The sequence below is a fragment of the Tachysurus fulvidraco genome, chromosome 2 (assembly GCF_022655615.1).
Source record: "Tachysurus fulvidraco isolate hzauxx_2018 chromosome 2, HZAU_PFXX_2.0, whole genome shotgun sequence".
NCBI classification, from domain to species: domain Eukaryota; kingdom Metazoa; phylum Chordata; class Actinopteri; order Siluriformes; family Bagridae; genus Tachysurus; species Tachysurus fulvidraco.
The window spans coordinates 1,255,259-1,275,258 of NC_062519.1; the positions used below are offsets into that span (position 1 = coordinate 1,255,259).

The 20,000-nt window shown below is 39.7% G+C and overlaps 1 protein-coding gene across 6 annotated transcripts in view; it reads left to right on the top strand.

Moving 5' to 3' along the window:
* Nucleotides 1–298: 298 nt before the first annotated feature.
* The window catches only part of lima1b (LIM domain and actin binding 1b), a 33,788-nt gene continuing 14,086 nt past the window's right edge, over nt 299–20,000 (top strand). Inside the window, exons 1-5 of one of the 6 annotated variants that reach the window (XM_047810010.1) lie at nt 738–861; nt 13,426–13,556; nt 15,425–15,470; nt 19,273–19,821; nt 19,882–19,986. In XM_047810010.1, coding sequence (XP_047665966.1) covers nt 850–861; nt 13,426–13,556; nt 15,425–15,470; nt 19,273–19,821; nt 19,882–19,986 — 843 coding nt within the window. In that variant the 5' untranslated portion in view covers nt 738–849. Of the gene's footprint in view, nt 479–737; nt 862–13,425; nt 13,557–15,424; nt 15,471–17,543; nt 17,865–19,272; nt 19,987–20,000 lie in introns of those variants that run through there. The other 5 variants (XM_027176582.2, XM_027176579.2, XM_027176580.2 and 2 more) reach the window with 5 other exon arrangements.

Sequence of the window (20,000 nt, forward strand, 5' to 3'; positions counted from 1 at the left end):
TCTTTATTTTACACCATCTATGAACCTACTATGGTGGTAATTTAATACTTTTGGGGTATGTATAGCGAGAAACACAAGGAGTTCTTGATATTCAGGACACTCAGGATGGAGAAGTAGTTATCTATTGTCCTATCTAGTGCTCTCAAGTAGTGAGGGTTAAGTACAGCAGGGAATGAGACGCAGCCCTGATCTGCCACTGTGCTGCTGTGCCTTAGCGCCTCCCTTCCTCCACACACACACACACACACACACACACACACACACACACACACACACACACACACACACACACACACACACACACACACACGCGGAACAGGAGTGTCAGGTGTCTCACTACGCTCTGTCTCTTTCTCTGTCTTACTGTGGAAGCAGGTGACGCAGTGAAGAGTTTCAAGAGTTTGAAGAACGGCAGAAATTCTGAGGAATAAAAAAATTATAATAAAACAAACAAACCAAGAATCATCTCAAACACCAGGTGGGTTTTTATTGCTTTTTCCCCCTGATTAACGCTCACTAACCTAACACTTTGTGTGTGTGTGTGTGTGTGTGTGTGTGTGTGTGTGTGTGTGTGTGTGTGTGTGTGTGTGTGTGTGTGTGTGTGTGTGTGTGTGTGTGTGATGATGATGATCTCATTAATAACCGGGGTGTAAAAACTGAATGAAGGAGAAGAGAAAAGCGACTGATTTCTCTCTCTCTCTCTCAACTCGGTTCCCAAACGCACGGTGTGAATGAAGACGCTTCTTTTCAGGAATTTATCCTCGGAAGACGAGCCAGTTTTTCCTCCTGTCTCTTTCTTTCTTTGCTCTAATAGAAACAAGGGCCTTTGTGTTCTTTCAGTGTGAGGTCATGACTCTACAGGTAGATCTGCTGAAACCCAAACACATCACATTGCTTTATTTCGCCTTTATCTTTTTTTGCATCTCGTTACTTTCAATTTCAAAGATCACAGTTTCCTTCTGAGCTGCAAGAAGGTTTCTATTATCACATAATAATGTGTTTATATCAAAATCCTCAAATCTCCACCCAAGACTCATGTTTTATTATATTTACTGTATCTGTAATTCGTCCTTAACATTATTAAGTCTCTTGAAATTAAACACAACATTTCTCTCTAAATGTTAATTCTTATTAAATATTAAATGAATATTATAAATCCAAACAATATAAAATCTGCAGATATACAATAAACTACATATATAAATTATAGGTCATGTCAATGTTATAGGTCATGTTAATCATTTCTTATATACTGTATGTAATACACAAAGATATGATCCTTCTTTAAGCCATTATTTTCTCTTTAATATGTAATGCATTGTGTAATAACATCTACACACACACCTAGACTGCTGATATCTGGCATGATCTATAATGAATATAAAATGATACTTGATCAAACTGTATCATGTTGTGTATATGATCTTTAAAATATATATATATATATATATATATATATATATATATATATATATATATATATATATATATATATATATATATATATATGAGATATATGTGAGTGTCTACAAATATGTTTTAAATAATATTGTTAAAATCCAAAATAGTAAAAAATGAATTATAATTAAATACCAAAATTTGTTGCTATTTAATTACATAAATAAATGTTAATTAACTAAAATAAATTAACCATTTATTCATAAGAGGTAACTTATATTAGCCTTATATAATTTGAATAATTGCTGTGTGTGTGTGTGTGTGTGTGTGTGTGTGTGTGTGTGTGTGTGTGTGTGTGTGTGTGTGTGTGTGTGTATGTGTGTGTGTATGTGTGTGTTTGTGTGTGTGTATGTGTGTGTGTGTATGTGTGTGTGTGTGTGTGTGTGTGTGTGTGTGTGTGTGTGTGTGTGTGTGTGTGTGTGTGTGAGTGTGTGTTTTATTTATTTTAAACTGAAGTCCTGTCTTTAGAAGTAAAAGCTGTGCTGCATGTTTGAGTGTTGAGTCATTACTGTTATGATCAGTCTCCTTCCCGCTCTGTAACTCTGCTCCTTTGATGAAGGTGTTAATTAAACGAGGTGTAATTTAGTCATTACAGTAAACTCACTGTGTTCAGAATTTGTTTCACAACAACACAAAACAGTAAAGACAAAATGTCTGCACAAAGTGCTCAGAGTTGCTGTGCTACAAAATCTAAACTGGACTGGATATAATATATACAACATCACGTGTCTCACTGTACTGTAACGTCACGTGTCTCAGTGTACTGTAACGTCACGTGTCTCACTGCACTGTAACGTCACGTGTCTCAGTGTACTGTAACGTCACGTGTCTCAGTGTACTGTAACGTCACGTGTCTCACTGTACTGTAACGTCACGTGTCTCACTGCACTGTAATGTCACGTGTCTCACTGTACTGTAACGTCACGTGTCTCAGTGTACTGTAACGTCACGTGTCTCACTGTACTGTAACGTCACGTGTCTCACTGTACTGTAACGTCACGTGTCTCACTGCACTGTAACACCACGTGTCTCACTGCACTGTAACGTCATGTGTCTCACTGCACTGTAAAGTCATGTGTCTCACTGCACTGTAACGTCACGTGTCACACTGTACTGTAATGTCACGTGTCTCACTGTACTTTAATGTCACGTGTCTCACTGTACTGTAATGTCACGTGTCTCAGTGTACTGTAACGTCACGTGTCCCACTGTACTGTAATGTCACGTGTCTCACTGTACTGTAATGTCACGTGTCTTACTGCACTGTAATGTCACGTGTCTCACTGTACTGTAATGTCACGTGTCTCACTATACTGTAATGTCACGTGTCTCACTGCACTGTAACGTCACGTGTCTCACTGCACTGTAACGTCACGTGTCTCACTGTACTGTAACGTCACGTGTCTCACTGTACTGTAACGTCACATGTCTCACTGCACTGTAACGTCACGTGTCCCACTGTACTGTAACGTCAAGTGTCTCACTGCACTGTAACGTCACGTGTCTCACTGCACTGTAACGTCACGTGTCTCACTGCACTGTAATGTCACGTGTCTCACTGCACTGTAATGTCACGTGTCTCACTGCACTGTAATGTCACGTGTCTCACTGCACTGTAATGTCACGTGTCTCACTGCACTGTAACGTTACGTGTCCCACTGTACTGTAATGTCAAGTGTCTCACTGCACTGTAATGTCACGTGTCTCACTGCACTGTAACGTCACGTGTCTCACTGCACTGTAACGTCACGTGTCCCACTGTACTGTAATGTCAAGTGTCTCACTGTACTGTAACGTCACGTGTCTCACTGCACTGTAACGTCACGTGTCTCACTGCACTGTAACGTCACGTGTCTCACTGCAAGACTGTTAAAGTTTCCTTTAGATATCATTGTAATGTTGTAGTCTGTCCTTCACTCTGCTCTTCTACTCACTGGCAGTAATTATTAACTCAGCTGAACATTATGCAATCAGATTTTTGACACTTACAGTTTGGCCTCGTCTCATTCTCCTTCTCCTTTAAGGAGGAAGTCAACTTTACTGTGTAGATAAATATTAAACACATAAGTATCAGATGAAGGGAAAAGGACAGAAGTGTGTTGTATGTTTTATTTCACAGTTCAGTCAGAATTTCTCTCGTGCTAAGAGCTTGGTGTCGAATGTTGACGATTCACTCGTGCGTGACGTTAAAGCCGAAGGCACCAGATTATCTCTCGTCCTGCAACATTTGGACCTTAAAGCCTTCACCTCGTCATTCCTTTTTTTTGTGAGATGATTGAAAAAAAATCATAGTTTGTGATAAACAAAGCTTCAGCCCACAGTCATGCTCCGGTTATTAGTGTGTGGTGATGAGGTGCCTCGGGCGTATAAACACTGCTCAGGCTGATGAGGCTCTGACGTGATGTGGACCTTCAGCTTTCCATATTTAGCCTCACATTTTGTTCCTGTGGTTTGTGGGACGGAGCTGAACAAAGTTCAGGTGAACAAGTTCTTTGTTTATTTGTTTATTCTGCACCGAGAGATCCGACGAGCCAGAAAACCAGCAGACACGACGGCAGAAAGTTTTACAGTCGTTACCTTTGAACTTTAAACTGCACCAGTCATTAAAGTTTAGTAAAAAGGTATTTAGGGGAGATAAAAAATCCTGCGGCTGTAAAACTATAATAAACACTAAAATAATCAGAGTCAAAGACAGGAAGTGACTTAATTTTAGTTTCTACATGTTGGTGATGTGATTTAAGCATGGCTTGTGTTTTGAAAGAGGCGTGGCTTGGGTGTATCTCGGTTTCAGTAAAGGAGGCGTGGCTTCGGGGTCGGTCAGTTTCAGATGAAAGAGGCGTGGCTTTGGGATCTGTCAGTTTCAGATGAAAGAGGCGTGGCTTTGGGATCTGTCAGTTTCAGTGAAGGAGGCGTGGCTTTGGGATCTGTCAGTTTCAGTGAAGGAGGCGTGGCTTTAGGCTTCGCTCTCAGTTTCACTAGAAAGCGACCTGGTCTCTATATTTCTTTTGGTGGACCTGTGGCTTCTGGTTCGGTCAGTTTCAGAGATGTGGGCGTCGCCTCTCACTCTCACTCTGTGGGCGTCGCCTCTCACTCTCACTCTGTGGGCGTCGCCTCTCACTCTCACTCTGTGGGCGTCGCCTCTCACTCTCACTCTGTGGGCGTCGCCTCTCACTCTCTTCTTTTAGATAAAAATCAAAGCGTTAACACTGAATTACGTCATCATGTGAAACAGCTTGTGAATCATGTCGCTCTGGTTGTTAGCTATTTTGGAAGAAGGCACTCGTTTTTCACGCAGATCTGCACTGTGTCTCATTTGTTTGAGTTTGTTTAGTCAAATCAGATCCAGTCCAGTCTTTTATAAACCCTCTGGCGAATGTTTTCTTTTTAATGGTTCTTTACTGGTCCTCATGTTCCACTGGGTTCCTCTCTCATGAGGCTCTACACAGAAACTTTAACTGAGAAGAAGTTGAGTGGAAAAAAGTGAAAATCTGGTTTCAGATTTATTAAATGAGACTTTATTAATGATCTAAATGACACACAGGCTCCGCCTTCAGACCCGAGGCCACACCCCTGTATCTGAGTCTGATGCTGATGTGGACACGATCACAGATTTAGTTCATAAAGCTAAACCTATTGCTATAAACTACATTTACGTTACATGTTAGCTGCGTTAGCTTCAGAACTGAGAGCGGAGCGTCACAGGATTTTAGGCCGTGCTTTCTCTTTAAAGTAACTCCTTCTGTCTCTGACAGCATTCCTGAATTTCCGTTAAAGCGTAACTCAGCTCAGTTACTACATTTTTGAAGAAATTCCCAAACTGCGTGACTGAATTTGAAAGGTATTTAGGTCAAAATAAGAAAAGCATTTGATCAGTGAAGAGGTGAACGATGTGAAATCAGACGATTGTGGTGGAAGAATAAGACTTCATACATGTTCAGCTCTGTGCTGCGTTTTAAACGTCGTCTAAAAGTTTAGGGTCCGAACAGAAATAACGATAATTTAGATGATGACAGTGTGTAAGCCCCACCGTGTTGTGCAGCCCTCACAGACACCGTTTGTGCTTCTCTTGCATCAAATATCAGAGAAAATGTCTCGTAGTCGGTGCAGCAGACTGGAAACTATTCCCACTCGTGCAAAGAAAAAAAAAAGGTGCACATGACTTCCTTTCAGACGTAACGAATGAGACGTGTCTCATCTCCAACTCGTCTGATGAGCATCGCCGTAGATTCGATTCATTTGGGATACAAATGATCCGTTTGAATAGAGAAATACGTCTGTGAGGCGAGCTGCGGTTTGTCTGTCGCTTCCTTCTGACATCGGTGCTGTAGAACGAGAAGCTTCGCAACTCAAAGTCTCAAACCTGAGACATATTTCTGGCGATATTTATTTGGGAAAGTTCCTCTTATTCCTTCTTGTGTTACGCTCCTTCTGATCTGAGCTCCACAGCAAGGTTAGAAACTTCACCTGCTCCGAGCTTGCAGGATTTTCAGAGAGACAAAGCTTCTGAGTTCTATGTGAATTTTCAAATAACCTGCTATAAGAAAACACGCTCATGGTGTGAAGGATAATCTGACCTAGCGCTAATCTGCAATTCTTACATAGGCTACGTTCACACCGCAAGTCTTAATGCTCAATTCGGATATTTTGCTCAGAACTGATTTTTGGCTGTTCACATTACCATTTAAAATGTGACCTAGATCAGATACCAGTGTGAACAGTTTGCGGTTTCGAACTGACCGCATGCGCAAACGAACAATAACGATGACGTCACACGCAGCACGCTGTCGCGCTAAAAAGTTGGCGAGGTTACGGAGGAAGTAATGTGATGTATTCAATGCAAACATTATGAGCTGGTTCACGTAACCACTTTATATAACACTCTTAACACACACACACGTTACCGGTCACGTTTGTGTCACGTTTTCGCCGGCGCAAAACCTTTTTTTTTTTCTTTTTTTTTTGCGCCGGCGAAAACGTGACACAAATGTGACCGGTAACGTGTGTGTGTGTGTGTGTGTGTGTGTTAAGCAAAAAAGTCTTCGCCCGACGCATAATAGTGACGAATGTCGATGTAGATCGCATCAAGGTCGCATCAAATCCGCCTCGGCTGTTCACACTGCGGCCACATTGGAAAAAATCAGATTTGGGTCTGATTCAGGACCACATATGGAAGTGGCCCAGATCTGATTTGAAAAAAAATCAGATCTGGGTCTGATTTGAGTGTTCACACTACGCCTGAAGGATTTGGGCCACTTTTACCTGCAGTGTGAACAGGGCGTTTATGGGATTTAAAGCCTTAATTAATTAATAGCACAAACTTTGTGTATTAATATTGGCCTTGAGTCACATTCTGTGTGTCTCTGATTTATAAACAGCTAAATTCATGGATTTTAGCCATCAAATGGTCAGACACATTGGCGCTGGACTTGACGCTTCTCCTCACCCGAGTCGTTCGATAACCTCACGATCAGACATAACTGAGGCACTTTTGTACACGTACACCAACACGCCGTGTCATCTGTCAGACGCAGATAATGCAACACGAGCTATAACACACATTCCCAGATCAAAATCTATTGCGTCAGGAGTCCAGCAGTGTGTGTCTGTGATGACGTAAGCAGTCCTGATAGTCTTCATGTCAGGTTCACAGCAGCCAACAACCTGAGCAAACACATTACTCAGCGCTAATGTACCAGCCTTCTGTTGCTTGGCAACCGATATCAACACGAGCTTGAATCTTTATTAGATTTGTGTACTGTGGACTTTTGTGTCCTTCCTATACATTATTATCAGTGCGCTGCCCAGAAACTCCTGTAACGATCTAAAACGGGTGTAAACGCTTCCTCAGACTGGGTCTGTCACACAACCAAATGTCTTAGTGATTATAAAACTGCAGATTAGCAACAAGTCCAGCTTATAAAGAGAAGAAGGTTGAAGTGAGGATTATGGGATGGATAGCGAGTGTCAGGAAAAGTGCAACAAGTTTAGAGTTAGCGATCCAATGCTAAGTCTAATAATCATCATCAGACCTGTCCAGTCGACAATTCTGTATCATTTCTACATTAAAAAATCAAAAGTTTAGGGTTATAATTAGGTGTGCGCTTAAATCCAGGCAAGCTGTACACTGTATCGTAAGAGTTAGCACTTTATGCTAATTCTTATGACTGTGTTTTTAGCCATATAACAGATGCTCTTAGAAAGTTATCGTCACATCTAAAAAAAAAAAAAATAGACAGTCCTGTTTCTTTTGCAGTAAGGATTAGGGCTCGGGTTCGTGCGCCTATTTCGTATGAATAGATTTTTGCGGAATTCAAATCTTTCTCGCACTTGTTTGTTTGAATTTGCACAGCTTTCAGCTTTATTTTTCATCCGTATCACCTTCAGAGCTTCAGGGTTGTCCAGACAAAATGAAGGCATGGTTTTACAGATACAAAAAAGAAAAAAAGATGAGTCAGTCTTTTAAAGCGAAGTGTTTCCTCATGACAGGCTAATACGGGATTATAACATGAACAGGTTTGTCTTTACACCGGTACAATAGAAACATTACCGTTCATGTCTAGCATTGTAAATTACATAAAACATTTGGATTTTGATTAAAATACAACAACATATTAACAGCTTTGATTGGCCGGTAAACTAGTATCAGCAATTCACTAGCACAATAATATTGTTTTCTTTTTCTTTTTTTACATTTTATTTTGTTACTTTTAGCACGTTATCATGTTCAGTGATGACTTTAGCGACATGCTAAACCTGGAAATTTCGACTCGGTCGTGTTTTGCCGTGGTGATGAGCGAAATTTATATTTTTTATAAACGTAATATGAATATTCACGAGGAACCATTTTCGTTCATTTCCGCCGCGAGTAAAAGCGGACGGTGTCGTGCTCCATGTACGATGTGTTTCAGCTGCCCGGGTTTGGTTACAAAAGGATTTAATGGCTGTTCAGGTGGAATCTCGTAAGATGTTTGATCATCCAGACATTGTTTCAGAAGACATGATGCTGTAAGCTGCTCAGTGACTAATCCACCGCAGCGCTCTGTAATTTATAGACACGCCCTTTTCTGATAACCTTTAATTATCTCTGAGATAAAAGACAAGTGAACAGAAGACTTTTTATAGGCAACACGTTCGACTTACAGCAACTCACACTTATCAAGCATCACTATAGAACTCAACACCGTAGAGCTCAACACTATAGAACTCAACACTATAGAACTCAACCCCATAGAACTCAACACTATAGAACTCAACACTACAGAAGTCAACATTATAGAACTCAACCCCATAGAACTCAACACTATAGAACTCAACCCCATAGAACTCAACACTATAGAACTCAACACTACAGAAGTCAACATTATAGAACTCAACCCCATAGAACTCAACACTATAGAACTCAACACTATAGAACTCAACCCCATAGAACTCAACACTATAGAACTCAACCCCATAGAACTCAACACTAGAGAACTCAACCCCATAGAACTCAACACTATAGAACTCAACACTACAGAAGTCAACATTATAGAACTCAACCCCATAGAACTCAACACTATAGAACTCAACACTATAGAACTCAACCCCATAGAACTCAACACTATAGAACTCAACCCCATAGAACTCAACACTATAGAACTCAACCCCATAGAACTCAACACTATAGAACTCAACACTACAGAAGTCAACATTATAGAACTCAACCCCATAGAACTCAACACTATAGAACTCAACCCCATAGAACTCAACACCGTAGAGCTCAACACTATAGAACTCAACACTATAGAACTCAACCCCATAGAACTCAACACTATAGAACTCAACCCCATAGAACTCAACACTATAGAACTCAACACTACAGAAGTCAACATTATAGAACTCAACCCCATAGAACTCAACACTATAGAACTCAACCCCATAGAACTCAACACTATAGAACTCAACACTACAGAAGTCAACATTATAGAACTCAACCCCATAGAACTCAACACTATAGAACTCAACACTACAGAAGTCAACATTATAGAACTCAACCCCATAGAACTCAACACTATAGAACTCAACCCCATAGAACTCAACACTATAGAACTCAACACTACAGAAGTCAACATTATAGAACTCAACCCCATAGAACTCAACACTATAGAACTCAACACTATAGAACTCAACCCCATAGAACTCAACACTATAGAACTCAACCCCATAGAACTCAACACTATAGAACTCAACACTACAGAAGTCAACATTATAGAACTCAACCCCATAGAACTCAACACTATAGAACTCAACACTATAGAACTCAACCCCATAGAACTCAACACTATAGAACTCAACCCCATAGAACTCAACACTAGAGAACTCAACCCCATAGAACTCAACACTATAGAACTCAACACTACAGAAGTCAACATTATAGAACTCAACCCCATAGAACTCAACACTATAGAACTCAACACTATAGAACTCAACCCCATAGAACTCAACACTATAGAACTCAACACTAGAGAACTCAACCCCATAGAACTCAACACTATAGAACTCAACACCATAGAACTCAACACCATAGAACTCAACACTACAGAACTCAACCCCATAGAACTCAACACTACAGAACTCAACACTATAGAACTCAACCCCATAGAACTCAACACTATAGAACTCAACACCATAGAACTCAACACTATAGAACTGAACCCCATAGAACTCAACACTATAGAACTCAACACTATAGAACTCAACACCATAGAACTCAACACTATAGAACTCAACACTATAGAACTCAACACCAGATGAGACACACAAACGATGCTTAATAGTGATGGCCAGTTCGTGAACGATTCGTTCTTTTGAACCAGTTCTTTTTAGTGAACTGGATGAACCGGTTCACCAAATCGTACACATCAGTACACTGAACTGAGAACCGTTTCGGACGCGTCCGACATACTGTTGATGCTGCGCATGCGTAAACCTTCAGAGCAAATTATACATATTGGGATATGCATAGTAACTAGTCATAAGCTATTAAACATTTTTATAAAAAAAATCAACATATGTCACTCAATATATGTCAGTTAATTTTACTATTGACTGTTGTGCAGGTTAGTCTGTATTTTTTTATGCGCTTTTTGTAAATTGATGGATTAGTTTATTAACTTTATATCTTTAAGACGCATAAAACACCCACGTTTGCACATAAATGCCTGTACTGCGTGTTTTAGTTGCAAAACTTAAATGTAAGAAACGTATTCAACTAAAGTTATGATTACAAAGAACTTTTCGAATGTGTTACATTGATTGTATTAATATCTGCCGGCAGCGGGATAATGGAATTTGCGTCATTACGTCATTGTGAATGACGTCATTACGGCAGGACGTAAAAGAACTGGTGAACTGGATTTTTGAACTGGTTCATTAAATCGAACTGTCCGAAAGAACCGGTTCGCGGAAAAGAACCGAACTTCCCATCACTAATGCTTAAGTAACAATAAGAGTATTTTATCAGATATTTATTATAAAGGTCAAAATTATACTCGAGTCTGAAGTGAAGTAAATGTGTGATGTAGAAGAAGCTAGTGCTTAACTTTATTTAGATTTCTTTATATTCATTCTGAAACTCTTTGTGCCCAATTTTTCTTTGTCTCATGAGCTGTGTGTGTGTGTGTGTGTGTGTGTGTGTGTGTGTGTGTGTGTGTGTGTGTGTGTGTGTGTGTGTGTGTGTGTGTGTGAGGTGAAAAGCCTCGAATGAACGGATCTGAACCTCATGCTGCTGAGTATCAGCTCCACTTACTGATCAGGTGACTGCAGTGTTTAATTACTGACTGGAGTCCATCTGTCACTTTGTACTGACACTCTGTGTCTCAGCTTCCCTTTATCATCAACACACACTTACACACACCAACACACACTTACACACACCAACACACACTTACACACACCAACACACACTTACATACACCAATACACACTTACACACACCAACACACACTTACACACTTACACACACTTACACACACCAACACACACTTACATACACCAACACACACTTACACACACTTACACACACCAACACACACTTACACACACCAACACACACTTACACACACTTACACACACTTACACACACCAACACACACTTACACACACCAGCACACACTTACACACACCAACACACACTTACAAACACCAACACACACTTACACACACAGCAACACACACACACACCAACACACACCAAGACACACTTACACACACCAGCACACACTTACACACATCAACACACACCAGCACACACCAACACACACCTACACACACCAACACACACTTACATATACCAACACACACCAACATCACCAACACACAAACACACACTTATACACACTGGAGACTCCTTCCATAAATATTTAGCAAATTAGCTGTGACTCATCCACTGAACACGTCACTGTGAGTTAGCATTGTAACACATTTGTTATTGTGTACATTGTTGAACAATACCTGTCACCTGCAGCTTTAATGTAGTCTGTTACCGCTACTGTAGCTAATGTAAGAAGTGACTCATCACATTCTGTCCAACCACAACACAGAATTCAGACTCGCTCTAATACAAACCATAACAGTGAACACTGCTTGAACTCAGTGGTATTTAGTGAGAAAAAGGACTTTTTCTGTTTTTGGTCTCATCTCCGAGCAGGTAGCATCATTTTGCCTAAGCTAAGCTCGGCTCTTACCTGACTCTTTTAACTCGAAAAAGGATTTGCATGACTTCATGCATGTCTAGCTCTGTGTTTCTCTGCTCCATCCTCGTGAGGGTTTTCACTTTCCACTAATTTACTCTTACACACTGTTGGATGTCAGGTATCAGCTCGTTAGCCATTCGCTCACACCGAATTAGATTTTGTTCATTTGATGAGCACACGCTGTTTTTAAATAAAGAAGCAGAGGCTACATGCTAATGTTCCATCACCTTGTAAAGGATGGGTTTTGCACAGATCTCATAATTACTATATTTCATACAGCTACAATATATAAGCTGACTTGCAAATGAACTCGTCTACTGTTGGCTAAACTTATGTAGCCTGCTAGCTTATAAGTTCATCAATCACTGAATGTAAACACAGCGGCTCGTGACCTACATTTCTAATTTACACAATATAATCATTGGGTCACTGTTGCTAGATTGATAGTGACCATGACTACTGGTTTACACGAGATAGCAGTTAGCTGACTGGATTGCTAGCAACCTCAGATATAAATTATAATGAGTTTTACAAAGTAACTAGCAGTCAAGACTTGCTTTATGTAATATATATATATATATATATATATATATATATATATATATATATATATATATATATATATATATATATATATATATAAATCATTAGGCTAATGTTAACTAGCTTGTTAGCAAACAAAGATATTAGTTTACACAATAAAAAATGTGCATTGAATCTGCTAGTTTGAATGTTTATCAGCATTAATAGCATTCAGGCGTATTTCTGTAAGCTGATTAAAATACTAGTTGCTATACTCTAGCTAGCTTGCTAGAGACCTTATAAATTTATAAATTATAAATTATAAATCAGTTTTAACAGTGGCTAGTCGTCACTTACACTTCTGCTTTACACAATATAATCATTAGTGTATTGTTAGTTAGCTTGCTAGCAACCTTGGCTACTGGTTTCAACAGGCACACTATTTTACTGATGTTAGCTGCCTTGCTAATGTTACATGAGATAATAGTTAGCCTAACATGAGCTAGTAGAAACTTGACTAGCCGCTAATGATGCTTATGAAATTGATATGTGGTAATGTTCATATTTTTACAATTCTAATGTTTACTTTTTTGTAGTCTCTAAACAAAAAAACTCCACAAGTTAGAAGACAAAGAAGGAAAATTCCAGAAACAGTGACAAGACAGAGTGTTTGTGTTATATGCACATCGTCATCGATATGTGTGTGTTTCAGGGTGTGGTGATGGAGTCGACGCCTTTCAGTCGGAAGCAGTGGTCGTCTCAGTCCTTACGCATCACAGCCAGGGAACTGTCGCTGGTCAGCACTCGAGGGAAAACCAACGCCATCGCTGAACGCTTCTCCAAGTGAGTAAACATTTAAACATTTACATACGATAGCTATCTGGTTTCGGGGTCATTACATCCTCCACTAAACATATATAATTCACCAGTTAATTTCATTCTACAGCTCACCGTTCTGGTTGTTTTTTTGTAAGTGCACTGCTGTGTGCTGCCCCCTGTTGGAGAACCTCTGAAAGTGTTGCAAATTTGTTTAGAGTGAGTTTTAGGTCATTGTAAATAAATAAATACATCTTATTAAGTGCAATAAACCAACTGCAAATAAAAATTAATGTCACATCAATGAAAATATATTAAATTACAAAATTAATTATTTATCTGAATTTATATATTTGTATGTTTGTTTGGTTGTTTATTATTTATATGTGTATTCTTTAGCTAAATAAAGAGAATATAGCAATATAGAGATTATAGAGAATATAGAGAATATAGAGTTCATTATAATCTCTAATGAACTATTCAGTTTACCCTAATCCAGCTTCATACAGCATCCTTTACATTGTGTGTGTATGTATGTGTGCGCATGTGTGTGTGTGTGTGTGTGTGTGTGTGTGTGTGTGTGTGTGTGTGTGTGTGTGTGTGTGTGTGTGTGTGTGTGCATGTATGTGTGTGCGTATGTGTGCATGTGAATGTGTCTGTGTGTGTGCATGTGTGTATGTTTGTGTGTTTCGTGTGTGTGAATGTGTGTGCACATGTGTGGGTGGGTGTGTTTCGGTGGAATCTCTAATGCTTTTGAAGTGTGTGTGTGTGTGTGTGTGTGTGTGTGTGTGTGTGTTATTCATCATTAAGAGGTCGACAGTAACCAGTTCTGCTCGTTCTGGGTTTTTATTAGAGATGGTTTGAGGCTAAGTGAAAATGTTTTCATCAGAAAACGCTGAACTCTTTGTGTTCAGAGGAAAATGAAGTTTTTAGTTCACGTTATTGAGGATACGTCTGCATCAACCACTTAAAAGATCTTTTAAATATTTATTATTTTTATAAATACTAATAAAATCTTTTTATCTTTAAATTTTAAACTTGTGCAATTATTTTTTTGTTGTTTATTTCCCCAGTGAATAAAATATGATTATAATGAAATAATTTAAATTATTTATTTGCTTGTTTGTTTGTTTGTTTAATAAGTTAATTAATTCAAACATCATATTTCTGACAAGTCAGATTTTTGACATTGTTTCACATGTAGACATATATTTAAGAAATAATTAAAATTTAAATCAATACAAAATATTTTCATTATTATAAAATTATTTTAGATTATTATAGATTATTAAAAATTATTTTATATTATTAATGTTTGGTCGATTTTCACTCATAATTCCTGACTTTATATAAAAATAAAATGCGCCTGAAAAACTGATTTTATAATAAATATTAAGAATGTTCTCTGATCCAGTGGGAGAGGAGGATTCTGTTCATGGATTTGTGGTTCGATTGGTTTTCTGTTGCCTCCTGAAGGACAGAAGATGCAGCCTGTGAGAAAGTGCATTACTCTATACGTCCGCTAGAGGGCGGACCTCAGCTTTCACACGGAGGAATCACTGCTGCAGCTTTTTACTGTTAAAGTGACAGCGTTTGTGTTGTTCATGATTGAAAGCTTGATCATCATAATCAGTGTTTTTAGTTTTAATTAACCCCAGAAACGAAATGAGGTCAATAAAAATACGACGAAGAAAAATAAGAATATGTTTTTTTTGCTCAAATATGTTATAATACTGTTGTAATTTATTGTAATGATTTACATTCAGAAAAATAAATCTCAAGATTTATTTATTTTTGCAAAAATAATTTTCTTTGATTTTTTTTATATTTTTAAAATGTCAAAATTATAAATAAATGTCTGATTAAATTATTTATTTGTTTCTTTATTCTTTCAGATATCAGAAGGCCGCAGAGGAAGCAAATGCAGACAAGAAAAAACCGGTAAGATGCTAGTGTTAATACTATAATAATAATAATAATAATAATAATAATAATAATAATAATAATAATAATAATAATAATAATAATAGTGCTCACAAAAACATTAATAGTGATTAATAGTAGTGAAACATAATAAGTGATGTTTTGCAGGTAATGTTGATGTATGAGTATTTTGTTGCACTAATTATTTAGTAAACAGGATTCTGCAACAGAGACATATGAATATTTACATATATAAATAAAATATAATGATAGTGCTGTAATAATAAGATCCGTGAGTCTGTAGTGAGTTAGTAGTGAGTTAGTCGTGAGTTATCAGTGAGTTAGTAGTGAGTGAGTTATCAGTGAGTTAGTAGTGAGTTAGTAGTGAGTTATCAGTGCATTATTAGTTAGTTATTAGTGCATTACTAGTGATTTATCAGTGAGCTATTAGAGGTTTTGTGTTTATTTGAACACAAGATCAAACATTGGACATTTAGTTGAGAACAATGAATACTTCTCCTTTTTTTTTATAAACACTTTGTTCTCTTCTTCTTTTGTGCTCATCATCACTTCCACCATCAGATGAACTTTCTGTATTTCATGGCAGATCTTCTGCTTCTTGTTGTGTGAATGTAATGAAGGTCACAGCTAGCTTTCGGTTTGGGAGTCATTGTGTTCCTGTGTTCTTCTGAAGGTTTACTAACAGTAAACCTTACTTGTAATACTTACTTTGGTAACACTGACTGTGTGTTTGGTAACACTGACTGTGTGTTTGGTAACACTGTATGTGTGTTTGGTAACACTGACTGTGTGTTTGGTAACACTGACTGTGTGTTTGGTAACACTGACTGTGTGTTTGGTAACACTGACTGTGTGTTTGGTAACACTGACTGTGTGTTTGGTAACACTGACTGTGGGTTTGGTAACACTGTATGTGGGTTTGGTAACACTGACTGTGTGTTTGGTAACACTGACTGTGGGTTTGGTAACACTGTATGTGGGTTTGGTAACACTGACTGTGTGTTTGGTAACACTGACTGTGGGTTTGGTAACACTGTATGTGTGTTTGGTAACACTGACTGTGGGTTTGGTAACACTGTATGTGTGTTTGGTAACACTGACTGTGGGTTTGGTAACACTGTATGTGTGTTTGGTAACACTGATTGTGGGTTTGGTAACACTGACTGTGTGTTTGGTAACACTGACTGTGTGTTTGGTAACACTGACTGTGTGTTTGGTAACACTGCCTGTGTGTTTGGTAACACTGACTGTGTGTTTGGTAACCAAAGCTTTCTGAGACACTGATGTGACTTTAGACCTTATTAATGCGATGGAGATATTCCTGAGACGTTATTATAGTATTACAGCGTGAGATTTTACTGAGTGAAGTCACCGAGCTTCATGTGTGTGACGTCACTGACTATGATCCTGACTCTGTGACTCTGATCCTGACCAGACACCAGGTTTTACTGAGACACTTCTGCTGACATCAGACTGCACTCTGAGACACGATTATGATGTCACACCTCAGACTGACGTACTGCACAGTAAACATGATTCTTCTGACAGGCTTTAAAGAAAAGGTTACAGAAAAGTCAACCAAAGCAAATCTTCATGTTGAGCTGAGTCACGGTTTTAAGGCAGCAGCTCAACTTTCATGTCTATGTTTAAGCAAAAAGTCTCACATTAATGGTGTCACACATTAATGATGTCACACATTAATGATGCCACACATTAATGATGTCACACATTAATGATGCCACACATTAATGATGTCACACATTAATGATGTCACACATTAATGATGTCTCACATTAATGATGTCTCACATTAATGATGTCACACATTAATGATGTCTCACATTAATGATGTCACACATTAATGATGTCTCACATTAATGATGTCACACATTAATGATGTCACACATTAATGATGTCACACATTAATGATGTCACACATTAATGATGTCACACATTAATGATGTCACACATCACACTTAAGGAGCTGGTGATTAGATGCCCGCTCGTGCTGTTCAGTGAAGAAAGGGTTAATTTAGTCCACAAACAATTCATTTCCTGCTTTTGAGCTCCCACTGAACTTCCCTCTCTAGTTCCCTTCCTCCAGCTCCTTCATTTCTCTCTCTCTCTCTGCTTCACCTTAATAATTCTCTGTTTCTCCTCTAATCTCTCTCTCTCTCTCTCTCTCTCTCTCTCTCTCTCTCTCTCTCTCTCTCTCTCTCTCTCACCCCAGCTCTTTTCCCCTCCTTGTGTTCTATCTGCGGTCTTCAGCAGGACTTTTCTTACACCTCTAGTTTTTCCTGCCTGCTCTACATCTGGGGAAACTTTGATCAGCGCAGAGAACGAGGGATAAAGTGGAGATAAAAAGCAAAGAGGAAATACTTCATCTGTCCAGGTCTTTACCTCCAAATGCTTTTTGCTCTGATCTGTATGTCTGATGTGAGAAAAGCGGCAGTGGGAACAGATCAGTCGGTTTTTGGCTAACTGGAAAGTTTCTGTGTGGTTCTGCTTATTGTCTCTTCCTGTTTCTTTACTCCAAGTCATTTTTGAATGCAGCGTGTGGACGATGACGAGCTGAGTGAATCACAGTCAAACAAAGGAAAGGGTTCAGATGGCAGTAAGATGTGTGTGTGTGTGTGTGTGTGTGTGTGTGTGTGTGAGAGTGTGTGAGAGTGTGTGAGAGTGTGTGTGTGTGTGTGTGAGTGTGTGTGAGTGTGTGTGTGTGTGTGTGTGTGTGTGTGTGTGTGTGTGTGTGTGTGAGTGTGTGTGTGTGTGTGTGTGTGTGTGTGTGTGTGAGTGTGTGTGTGTGTGTGTGTGCGAGTGTGTGTGTGTGTGTGTGTGTGTGTGTGTGAGTGTGTGTTTGTGGGGGAGTTGTTTGTGTGTGTGTGTGTGTGTGTGTGTATGTGTGTGCGAGTGTGTGTGTGTGTGTGTGCGAGTTGTTTGTGTCTGTGTGTGTGTGTGTTTGTGTGTTGTGTGTGTGTGTGTGTATTTGTGTGTTTGTGTGTGTGTGTGTGGTTGTGTTGTGTGAGTGTGTTGTGTGTGTTGTAGTTGTGTGTGTGTGCGCGAGTGGTTTGTGTGTGTGTGTGTGTGTGTGTGTCTGTGTGTGAGAGTGTGTGTGTGTGTGTGTGCGAGTGTGTGTGTGTGTGTGTGTGTGTGTTGTGTTTGTGTGTGTGTGTGTGTGGGTGTGTTTGTGTGTGTTTGTGAGAGTGTGTGCAGAGTGTGTGAGAGTGTGTGTGTGTGTGCCGTGAGTGTGTGTGAGTTGTGGTGTGTGTGTGTGTGTGTGTGTGGGGGGAGGGTTGTGTGAGTGTGTGTGTGTGTGTGTGTGTGTGTGTGTGTGTGTGTGTGTGTGTGTGTGTGCGAGTGTGTGTGTGTGTGAGTGTGTGTGTGTGTGAGTGTGTGTGTGTGCGCGAGTGGTTTGTGTGTGTGTGTGTGTGTGTGTATGTGCGAGTGTGTGTGTGTGTGTGCGAGTGTGTGTGTGTGACGTCACAGTTTTGTCGCCTGTTTGCTTTTGTTTAGAAGCCGATCTTTTGATTCAGAGTCACATGACTCTTTTGGGGGTGTGGCCAATCACATCCTATATGCTAACTATTACAGGATGATGACATAATACCTGGAGTCCTTTTAGCACACATTAGAGATCTTGTCGTTGCCATGGTAACATGGACAGATTTTAGACTTCTGTTCAATAAAGCTGTGAAGTAATGTTTGTGTAATGATTATTTTGAACCTTTATCACACTCGCTGTCTTTCTTTGTGTCTCATTTGTTTTGTTTTATTTCTGTGTTTGTTTTCTTCGTGTCCAGCAGGTGGAGAGCCTGCCTTCAGCCGTCCGCTCAGGGAACCTCAGTGTGTTGAAGAAGCGCTGGGAGGAGAAGCGACAGAACGCACCGGGTGTGACCGCACCTGTACCTCCGGCAGAACCTCGAGCTCCCTCTCGCACTCACAGCTTCAGACCTGTCAGGGTTCAGGAGGAGAAGAGAGGTGAGGTGGAGAAAGTGATGGAGACGAAGCTGGAGCTAATGCCAGAGTTGAAGCAAGAGTTAAAACCAGAGCTGACAAAGGTGACAAAGCAGGAGCTGAAGCAGGAGGTGAAACCAGAGCTGAAGCTGGAGACAAAACAGGTGGTGAAGCAGGAGCTGAAGCAGGAGCTGAAGCAGGAACTGAAGCAGGAGGTGAAACCAGAGCTGAAGCTGGAGACAAAGCACGAGGTGAAGAAGGAGCTGAAGCAGGAGGTGAAGCAGGAACTGAAGCAGGAGGTGAAGCAGGAGCTGAAACTGGAGACAAAGCAGGAGGTGAAGCAGGAGATGAAACAGGAGGTGAAACCAGAGCTGAAGCTGGAGACAAAGCAGGAGGTGAAGCAGGAGATGAAACAGGAGGTGAAACCAGAGCTGAAGCTGGAGACAAAGCAGGAGGTGAAGCAGGAGGTGAAGCAGGAGGAAGAGCAGAAGAAGGAAGTGGAGAAACCAAACATTGCTCTCAGCAGCCTTAAGAACATGTTTGAGAAAGGAGAACCCAAGGTAATAAAACATTA